The following is an 11,808-nucleotide window of genomic DNA, read 5'->3' on the forward strand; positions in this document are numbered from 1 at the left end:
AATTTATCATTTATCTCAAGTACGTCATAAATAGCTTAAAGCAAGTACATATAGGGCAACCCAAATCCAGGATTTTTTTTTCTATGAGGGGGGCCCCCTAACCCCCCCCCCCCTCCCCATCCCACACCCTTCTGGAGATGACCATCCAGCTTGATAATATTAAAATAATCAACTTAACTTGATTTGGCAAGAAAGATATTTTATACACTTTTAGTTTCTGGAATAATTATAAGCAAATGGTATGCATGGTCATATAAACACTTAAAGAGAAACCTCAACTCATACTTGATAACTTTATACACTCTATTTGGGTGTTTATAAAAGATTTATCTCCGTGACAAATGAGACATCCAATATGACTTCTTTAAAAATAAAAACCAGTGGTTTTTCTCACTTAATTGAGAAGAGGCCTTAGTCTCTTGATTTTGGGAAAGAAAATATCGCTTATTTTGGGCAGTAAATCAGCTGGTGTAAGTTCAGATTTTTTGGGATAGCTGAATGATTTTAAAGACGGTGAAAAATCACTAACAAGTTTACGAATAACCTTAGTTCTAGAAAACAAATAAAAAAACAACAAGGTCCTATGTTATATACATGTTTTAGTTGTTTATTAAATATATAAAAATAAAAAAAAATCATAAAGATCTATGGCAGTAAACTTTTCATGAAAAGTGTATAACACAAAACACAAACCTTGTAACTGAAATATGAACTATTTGGTCCGAATGGCTCTATTTTAAAGCGGTGATTTTGAAAATATACATACATTGTATATATTCATATATATAAATATCATATTTCAGACTGTATATAAATATATTTAATAAAATACTAATATCAATATAGACTGGCCATGTATTAAAACAGACCGTGTATGAAGATTTGATAATTATGCAACTCTATGAACCTGGCTATATTATACTCAGTGAATTTCACATTAAACACCTTTATTTTCGAGTGTTTGATAAAGTCTTAATTTTGAGTGTTATATATCAAGCATATAAACATTACAAACATAATAAGATAATGCTATTGATAATTTGTAGACTGACCTTAAACATTAAAAAAATAAACAAAGAAAAAAATTATTAAAAAAAAATATTGTTTTAACAAAAACTGCACAATACACGTAGCAGCTAATTTCAATTCATGAAAGGTCTATGGTTCTACTACAGGGGCCCACTTATGCTTGAAATAATGCAAAGAGAGGGGCACCTGAGGTCTTCCTACATCAGTAAAGTTTGTGTCATAATCTGTACAATACATTACAAGGCAGTATTCTTTTAACCTTTATAAATACCTCATACAGAATCTTAATTTACAAGAACTAACAAAGAGATATATTTAAGCACCAATGAACATCACAAAACATAATAATGAACATATATTGTTGAGTATTATGATACATGTATAACAAGACAAAAGAAGCAAAAATCACTCCTTAATTAAATAAGACTCTATATAAAACATATAAATACATATATATTATTCCAGTAAAGTGTCTTCACAACGATTCTTGAATTTGAAATAATCCATTCAAAGTTTAACGGATTTCAAAATAAAAAAAAACTTAGCAGCCAACAGTAGTCTAGTCAGACTACATAGATGTACAGGCTGGTCTGGTTCTATACTGGAGGCAAAGACTAAATAATCACATAAAGATATAATTTAGATTCTGTTATTTTTGTTACAGTGTATAACAAATGTCTGTCCAGACAATGTAGAATCTCTGTTCCATATCAGACTGGTCACCATATCTGATAACTTCTTGTAGTCTGCTATATTCTGTAATTAAAATATACAAAATTTACAGCAATATCAATCAATTTTCTGTAACACAAAAGTGACCATGTGAGATTTTGCTTTTATTATAAGAATAAGTTAAAGGGTTCAGTAACCATTTTCAATGAAATAAATATGTACAAAACTATGTGTCTATTATCCTGTAATATGGCAAGATATAAAGAAATGTTGACATGACATCATAATGTCAATAGCTATAAAGAAGTTTCACATTTAAGCATTATGATGTCAATAGATTTTTTAAATCTTCACATAACATTATTATTTGAAAATATATTAAAATGCTGATATGACACTATCATGCCAATAGATATATGGAATGATTACATGACATTAAGCTGTCAATATATATAAACAATATTGACACAATATTTTCATGTCAATAGAAAATAGAAAATAGCAAACAAAAATTGTCATTTATCTTATAAAACTACTACACGTTATTTCATAACTTTATCAATATTTTAAAAATACTTACAAAATTCAATATTCCAAAACTGAGAGAATCTGGGAAGTTTTCTGTCATTTCACGGATTATCCTCATAAATTCAAAAGTATCTTCACTGTTTAATTTTCTCCCATTACAAACATGAATAATACATGGCTTTAAAACAGTTTCCATGGTTACATTTGTGTCTACAGTTGGTTTGAGAACACTTTGGGTATTTTCTGATATTGCACTGTTGGTAATGTGTGAGTATATGAACACAGCACTGTTACAACTGACTGATCCTGAACTCTCATTTTCCTGAAACATAAATCAAGTTCGTCAGATTATTCTTCATTAGGTTTGATTGATTATTTTCGAAGACGATTATAAAATCATAGGTACCATTGACAAAATCTCTGGTAATAGTTGCTTTTTCATCTAAGGAAAAGAACTCTATCAAAATTTGACAATTTTTTCTTCAAAAGAGTTTACTGCCCTTGATAACAGAAAGGATCATCCAATATTTCTAACAAAAAACTTGAAAAATACAAAAAAAAGAAAGTCATGCGCACATTCTTTTTCTCATGTCATAAAATATATCTACAAAATCAGCAGAAGAATACACAATAATTTATAAACAGTACATTTTAAATAGGAACAGGGCAAATGGTTTAACATATTAATGTTTGCACAACTATATTAACATATAAATTGGGGGGGGGGGGAGGGGGGGAATAGGGGATCCGTAGGGAGGGGGGTAAACAAATTTTGTAAAACATCATCCAATGAGTAATTCAAGACAGGACATAAAACTGTAGCCAGCTTTCATGATCTGCATGTAGTGTTTTCAATATCAAATCCAAAATAAATAATTTATTCAGTTTTCCATAACTTGTTTTCATTTCATCTAACACACATAATTTCCTGTTTGGAAAGACAACTTTATAGTGCTATAAGCCATTTTAAACACCATTTTTATTCAAAATCTTAACTGGTGTAAAATTACTTGCTTACATGTACACATGAACTTACCTTCACTACAAGCATCTTACTCCTAAATTGTGATAACACAGTCTTCAACAGATCTTGATCCTCCGGGCACGATGAAAATATAACTTGAACTGATATATTCTGTTCTGAAACAATAAATAGGAGTCTTTTAAAGGGTTGTGCCTGTAAAATGATCAATTTCAAACAAATATATAGACAAAAATTACTACTCAGTATTTACCTTTTCACTACCAGAGCTTTAAATTTAATAATAAAATTACAATTTGCATGTTTTTGCCAAAGAAACTGTTCCAACTTATTTTTGCTTTCATTTATATAAAATATATATTATACATGCATATAAATATTTCATAAATATAGTTTACAGGTATATATTTTGAATAGTCAGTCCCCCCCCACACACACACCTCCAACACATTTTTGGCCATATATATCTCAGTGGTCAGTCCATCTAACCAACTTTCCTGGATAATAGCCAGTAATTATCAATTTCAATGCAAGTGACCTACTACTAATCTTACATGATTTCTGAATCAGGGTTTCCAGACAACTGTCCATTAGACTAAATGTTTGAGGTCAAATGTTACTGACAATTTTTGCCTCAGTCAAGGACCGAACCTGGGGGACCAGATTACAGATAACTTTACTTCCAGCAAATATTATCAGATACTGGCATGCGAGCAGTTCCCGTACAGAAGCAGTACCCGTATTTTTCATTTAAACGCTTGATTTTTACCTGCATTCTTCAAAAATTCATTTCAAATCAAGCAGATACATAAACGAGACAAAATCTTAGTGTCAGTTTGGCAGTACGTATAAAAAGTCTCATTTTAAATCACTTTCACCTGTGCGTCGTCAAAACGTGACCTTGTTTTCTCTGGGGGATTCCGTCATTGCGCACATGCGCAAAAATACTTACAGGTGAGGCATGTTAAAGGGTTTTCCACTAATACCACCTGTTTACAAATAAGTAGGCAATGTGATGAAAACTTGTTTAATTATCAGAATTTTGACAAATATTACTATATAAAATAATTTTATAGCTTTGATGCGTAAAATATCATGCATACAAGCATGCCATTGCATGTGAATGCGTTGAGGTAACGGTACCGGGTAATAGATACCCGCGTTTAGTCTACACTCTATTTCCTGAATTACATCTATTTATCTCTTAGAAAATGGTGTGTTCAACAATTATAAATGAAAAATAGGTCCGATATAATAAAATTGTATAATAATAATGGGTTAGATTTTATGTACGGGAACTACTTCTCTTCATACAAAATAATGGATAATTTCGGTACCCCATATGAGGCCTCATAAGTAAGGGTTATTCTATGTTTAGAACATGATGGAATTTCCATGATTTGTGTGACGAGTTGAATATTGATGTGTAACATTCAAATTTTGGTGAGTGAGCGTAATAAAAAATAATGTTTAAGTAACTATGACTTTTGTACGGGAACTGCTCGCATGCCAGTACAGATAAAACAAAAGTTACCTTTCAAAATTGCTTCAGCTGCATATAAATCTTTTCTGTGAGTCACCTGTTATTAAAACCAGGAGTATTGTCATTTCATTATAAAAACAGTAAGTATGATAATTAATAATAAATATTTTATACAAAAATCTGTAAAGAATATAATTTATCGAATTGATAAAGTATTTACTGTTCATATATTTAATTTCTTTATATTTTCAGAACCGTTTGTTTGTTAGTACACATTACATATACTTCAAGACATGATTTGAAGAAAATGAAATTTGAATAACTGAAGTATGAGCTAAGTTTTCTGTCCCGCTACAGTAAGGTGTCAAAAATGCTATTATTGGCAAACATGTTTTTCTTTTTACTTAGGAGACCCTTGACTCTAAACATAAAATCATTGATACATGTTAGCATATAGCTTTGCCTACATCATTAAATTTTAATACCAAAAATAAAATATTACCTTGTCAGAATCTTATTTCAGTATAAAAAAACTTTTTTCAAATATACAAGTACCTTCCACAAATTGTCTGGCCCTGTAAACAACTTGGCCCTGGTCCCTGTATATTTCATGGCAAGTAAAAGGCATTCTGTACCATAGTCAAAATCATTATCATCTGACTACAAAGAAAAACAAATGAAAAATATTTTGATAGCATTAAATTTCTGTTACTATTACTTTTTTCCTTTTCTTTTGTGCCTTTTTCCATTTAATACATGATTTAAAATTCATGTTTGTCCTTTCTAAAGAAGTAAATATTTATTCTATTCTTAGGGATAATGGGCCTTTAAACACATATTATTTTGGTACTCTTGATACCCTGTGTTTTCAAATCATGATATTAAAAATATTTCACATTAAAATTTTATTACAATACCATTTCATAAGCTGTTTGTAAAACTTTCAGTTGGAACCCCTGTGGCATCTCACTGGCACAGTACCGACTCCTGTCCAGAGATTCCTTCAATAAACCATCATCATCAGGTGATATCACCGTGGAAACAAGGGGGCGTGTCACACCGGATGCCTTAAAACAAAGAACATTTTCTGTAAAATAAAATCATGAGATTCTATAACATAATAATAATTATGTAGCATGTTTATATCATATATTGTATAAAGGTTATCTTAATTTTGCAAATTCAAAACAGCGGCTCACTTTTGTACCTTTTTTGGGAAAAAATCATTGATAATGCTTATGTTAAAGTTCTTGAACAATACAAAATAATAGAAGTATAAGAAAAATCTCAAACAATTTGTTGAATTATTTTATATCCTTTATTGTGACTAATGTTAATAAGGAGAATAGAAAAAACTATATTTTCTGACCTGATTAACTTAATTTGGTACATTTTGTTACTTGAACACATATAATTTTTCCCAATTTTATTGCTAGCTTTGACATTTCCCCAATTTTTGGCAAAATCTCTTGGCTAGCTGTGAAATTTCCCAAACTACGGACTAAATCTCTGAACTTTGAACTAGTAAAGGTCTTAAGGATCTTAATTTTAAAACTGTAAATGATTCAAGCTCAATTTGTTTCATAATTATTGTGAATACATGTTTCAGACAAATTTCATGAACAAGGTTTCTTGGTGCACAACAATTCATCTGAAGACATAATGGCAGATTGCAGCATAAAATAGAAAAGGCAGGTGGTAGATAGTGTGTGACATTTAAAATAAAGAACAAATGACAGAAATACATTATGGTAAAAAATTGCTGAAATCTTTGATGAATGGTTGAAAATTGAAAACAAAAATTAGCGGATACAAAATGTGTACCTGAAGTACTTTTAGACGAAGTTGATTTATTACAAAATTACATTTGTCCTTATTAAAATATAGCTGCTTTAGCAATAATTCAATCTTTTTTTAAGGTGCATAACTTTCATATGCCAAAAGAAATAGTTTAAATATTAAATGATCAAATTGCAGGAACATATTTAAAGATGTTTGTATGTTTTGTTGGACTTTAAGCCACATGAAGACTTTTAAAGTAAAATGGTGGACTTTCTTAATTATTTCTGGTACAAGAGTGTAACCACTGACCTTCTGTTAACTACCTGGATAGGTACATAAAAGAATTTGTAGTCCCTGATGGGATGGAAAAGCCGTCCAGTTAGCTCAATAGTTAGAGCGTTGGACTGTTAATCGGGTGCCCGAGCCAGGTTCCATTCTCGGTCGGCCAAGGTCACTTTCATTGTGATTGATCATGAAATCTTTTTTACTGTCATTTTTGCACTGTACCTCTGCTCTTGCATGTACAGAAGTGATCGGTTCCTTGCAAAAGTGAGGGCAACTAGTACTGGTAAACTGCTTGACAGCCTGTCTAGGAACAATGTGGTGACTGAACTGTGCTCTGGTAAATTCAATGTGGCTTACTGCCATAAACTGGACTGAAAACTACCACCACCACCACCTGATGGGACTCAAAACCAAACAGGTGAGGGGCAAGTGATTTAAAGTCAGGGACTGGGCCATTAATTAGTTGAAACCTGAGACCCCCCTTTACAAGAGGTCAACAAGGTAATCAAATAGACCACCAATCAATCATTATAAAAATATAATAATCAGCTGTCACACTTAGTGAAAATAAAATACGCATCATTATTCCTACAAGTGTCAAAGGGTAATATATTTTTTTGACCTTGAGTCATATTCTATCTATTGCCTATTCAACTACATATCTATTTTTTATCAAATTGTTGTTGTATTCTTTCATTTTCAAAATTCTAAAATGTTTTCATAGATCCGGACTTCTTACCCGGTTAAAATTCTTCAAACAAGTTTGCATTTGAGCAAATAATATTGCCCTGTCTAAGTGGCACTTTTGTTGCTTCTGAAGAAAATACATATAAACATCAGTCCTATACAATATCTCAAATCATGAATTGTGAACTATTTTCAAAATGGCAAATACATTTGAATAAAAGTCATAGCTTTTAATGAAATTTTACTGCCTGGTGATAAATTGTTTGGATCTTGAAAATCAAACTTAATGAATAAAAAACTTTACCCCATATGTCTTAGCATAACACACAATTTTCTTCACTACTGTTTCATCTATCAGTGGTCTTACAGCATCATGTATGACAACCACACTGGATTTGTCTTCACCTACAGGTAAAAAAGAATACATTGGTACATTATATTATAATATAGAGCTCCCTAGGTAAAAATATAGAATAAATAGATGTCTACATAACTTATATGAAACTTCCATGGACGAATGGATAAGGTCATAGTCTTCCAATCTCTTTCCTTTCATAAGCTTTGGATTTAAAACTCAGAATTTTTATGAAATTCAAAGCTTTTTTTAAAGAAAATTGAAATGTTTTTCTATGTTTTTTGTTGGATTTTTTTATCAATGCTCTATTTTAAGATCCATATGAAATTTATATGCCGTGATAAAGCTAGTTTACAGAATCGCATAAGGGTGGTATTAGGTTTAGCCATTGCATACATGTACCTGAAAATAATTATCCTTACACAGAAACCTATTATTTCAACCTTCATACCTTCACCTTAGTGCAGTAATGGGTTAAGTCCTTCTAAATTTAATAGGAGTTAACCAGTTATTGCACTGAGGTGACCCTACATCCCTAGGTCAAAGACAAGATGTTTACTTTAAAATATGTCATTCCATTGCTTAAATTATGAATGAATTGTGTGCCTACGATGCCATCATTCAACTGTAATAAATGAAATTGTTAATTGAAACACTTCTATAAGAAAATAGTACCCATTAAAAATATCAGTATCCCTCATTTCTTTTATTTTATATGTACATGTTTTGATATGCAAGAAAAAAAATCAAACATGTGTTGCTGACGAGGCTAAGATGCTCTTGGTTAACTGCTCAGCAAAAACTCAGCATAACCTCATGACCACTTTAAATGGTTATCCTTGAGACGGTTATTCCGACCTATAAGCAGTCCATGTAAGATTCTTATAATCTACCATACCTTTTACTAATGATTTCACACCAGCATAGATAGACCTGTGTCTTGTGGAACAACCTTTCACAAGCACCACTTTATCTAGACAATTATCCTGCACTAATTGTTCCATAAATGGCAGAAAACTTTTATTCACAACTACCACTACTCTCTTTATCCAGGTAATCCTGTAATGAAAATATTCCCTTGATTAGTTTTGTAAAGTGGGTTTGTATGTGGAAGAACCATTGCTAATGTTTCGAGAACTTGTGTGCCAACCCTTTTGCCAATTAATTTTATCACAGCATATTTATGTATTGGTAATACTATATATACATATACTTTGGCAATAAAATATTTTAAAATCATAATAAAAATATTCACTGACACAATAACTCTTAATTTTAAGAACTCATCATTCAAACCTTACTAGCTATTTCAATAAATGAAAACAAACAAATTTCTGCTTATAAACCATAAAGCATAGTCAGACTGAACTGTTATTCATCTTGATCTGACTCAATTCTACCACTCATGGTTGTCATTAAGAGGCGGCAGGAGGCCAAAATGCCTGTCTCAAATGCATTATGGGCCGCCTCAAAATTAAGAAAACACTCTTTATTATGCATGATAAAGACAGAAATGACCGCCTCAAGTTCAAAACAAACCTTCTGCAAAAAATGTTAATGACAACCCTGTGGCACTATTATGGGTCTTGTTTGGCAATTGACAATTTAACAGTGATACTTAAACATAAGGAAAATTGGGTCTCAAGTAAAAGCTCCTCAATTGTATTTTGCATAATATCTTGGGGCATAATTATATAAGAAGAAATACAATTATAAATGTATCATCTACCTATGGAAAGCATTGATTGTATGCAGTATAACTGGTTGGTCAAGGAGGATGTTGTACTGTTTAGGTAGATCACAACCGAACCTCTGGCCACACCCACCTGCTGGTAGCACCACTGATACATCAAAATCTACAGGTTCTGTAGCATCTTCATCCTTGTCCATGCTACACTCTACAACACAAAATATTAAATGCACATCATCGTGTGTATCTGAATGAGTCACTTTAAATAATTATCATTTAATTCAATAATACATCATATATACAATTAACATTTTATGTTTTGTTGATCAGTAAGCAATGTGAAATTTGCGTTGATAGACATTAGGTTTTGGGTTTTAAATTTATAATCTTATGTATGAATAAAAAATTTTGTCGCTGAAAACTTAATTTACAAAGTGTTTTAAAATAATCTTGGTTTACATGTACATAAACATTAAACCTTCTGGACACTTAGATGGTATACAATGGATTTTGAGCAAGTGAACATAAATTTACATGTAGGTTAGTTTTATTTATATACTTGAATGTAAGTAGAAAAATTGTCAATTAAGACTTTTTTCTACCATAAGTAAATGTAGATGTACCTTAAATATAACAATATACCTCATTTACAATAAATATATCCCTGATTGTTTAAATAAAAAATGCTTCGGGACACTAAATTTCTTCGGGATGCTTTTAAGTGAGGCCAAAGCTTTCTTGTGTCAATCAAGTTTCATAAGGAAATGGCTTAAAAGTAATGGGTAGGGTTTTTTTTTAGGAGTAGGTAGGAGAAGAGCAATGGCAAACGAACTATTTCTTAATGATGGCCTTGTAATATACAAACTAGGATATATGTAAAATATTTTAGACAAAACACATTCCTTATGATTCATTTCAAACGGAAAGTATCGTCACTAAAATAAATTATAGCGAATCTTTGTGGTGCGAAATAAGAGTGGTGCGAATCGAATCCGGGTCAGCTCGACCCTAAAACCTATTCAGCCCCCGAGTCAGCTCGGCCCTATTCCAGCTCGGCATGGGTCAACTCTGCCCACTTTTTCAATTATTAATATTTAGGTTTGTGTTATCATTTATTGTAATTATTGTAATTATTTATAATACACGGATTGACAGTTTCCGAACTAGCAGCAGACAGGCTTTTTTTATCAGTAGAATTGCGAGTTAAGATCACCGATTGCGTATCTCACTGTATTTCTGACTCCCGGTAGGTTTAACCATAAATTTAAATACCTATTATTATCAATCAGTGTGTATGTTAAGGATATTGATTAGTTAGAAGCTTATGATATTAAGTAAACCCGTTTTTGTTTCATTTTTTTTTTTTTAATTACTTTACAAACAAAATGCATCTAAGGAAACACATTTTTAGTAGATCTATATTAATTTTATCGAATCTGCAAGACAAATAATTAACTTTTTTTTTCTAAATATATATCTACATTATTGCGGCAGAAGTACAATGTATTTAATTATATGATAATACGATATTTCTTATTATTCATTTTCCTTAACAACATGCAAAGCAAAGTTAATACGTTATATATATATTTTTGTAAAGTGGGTCGAGTTGACCCGTGCCGAGTTGACCCGTGCCGAGTTGGTATAGGGCCGAGTTGACTCTTTTCCGTGCGAATCGTATTTATCTCTTTTGGATGTGTCCGCTTAGCTAATAAATAACTAAAAGTTAATTCTAATTTATCATGTCAGAGAAAAGGTTTAAACCTGTCAATAAGCGGTGCTAGTTGTTTTCTAAAGATCAAGTGTTTAATTATTAAAAATTTGCGAACAAATGGTGTAAAATTATCTAAGGGGAATAATCATGTAAATTTTAAAACTATCTACAATAACGATTCTCGCTCCTCTGATGATTCGTCCCAACACGACTCGGGCCATTTTATAGTCAATATATTTTTTATTCATTTTGTTTGAAAAATATATTTATGTTTTAGGTATATTTAACATAAATTTGGTATATCTTTTTGATCTGAAGATAAAATAATTCAACCATCTGTGAACCCGAACTAATAATTACTGACGCCATTTGCAGGTCTTAAATTATCTAAATGCCAGTCTCATAAATAATATATTAAATTCATGTCCAGTGACTATTGTACGCTATTCTTATTCATTCAATATCTTTCATTAAAATAGAAGGTTATACATTTTTAAGAATGACTTTTTCTACTCATACTGACGGTAGTCAGACTATTCTCTCCCTTACCAGTTCCTCCCCTGACGTTTCCTCCCTGACGGTTCTCTCCCTATTTTGGGGG

At 31.3% G+C, this 11,808-nt stretch overlaps 1 protein-coding gene across 1 annotated transcript; it reads right to left on the reverse strand.

Moving 5' to 3' along the window:
* Positions 1–329: 329 nt before the first annotated feature.
* Positions 330–11,328, reverse strand: LOC132744136 (D-ribitol-5-phosphate cytidylyltransferase-like). The gene is made up of 10 exons (XM_060732755.1): positions 11,258–11,328; positions 9,533–9,701; positions 8,702–8,862; positions 7,753–7,853; positions 5,612–5,761; positions 5,250–5,354; positions 4,746–4,791; positions 3,266–3,369; positions 2,282–2,551; positions 330–1,785 (listed from the first exon to the last, which is right to left on the reverse strand). Exons 2-10 carry the CDS (start codon positions 9,691–9,693, stop codon positions 1,669–1,671), a joined length of 1,215 nt encoding a protein of 404 aa, XP_060588738.1. The 5' UTR covers positions 9,694–9,701; positions 11,258–11,328; the 3' UTR covers positions 330–1,668.
* Positions 11,329–11,808: the final 480 nt, after the last annotated feature.

The sequence above is a fragment of the Ruditapes philippinarum genome, unplaced genomic scaffold, assembly GCF_026571515.1.
Source record: "Ruditapes philippinarum isolate M1 unplaced genomic scaffold, ASM2657151v2 ctg16403_1_1_1_1, whole genome shotgun sequence".
In the NCBI taxonomy this organism is placed as follows: Eukaryota; Metazoa; Mollusca; class Bivalvia; order Venerida; family Veneridae; genus Ruditapes; species Ruditapes philippinarum.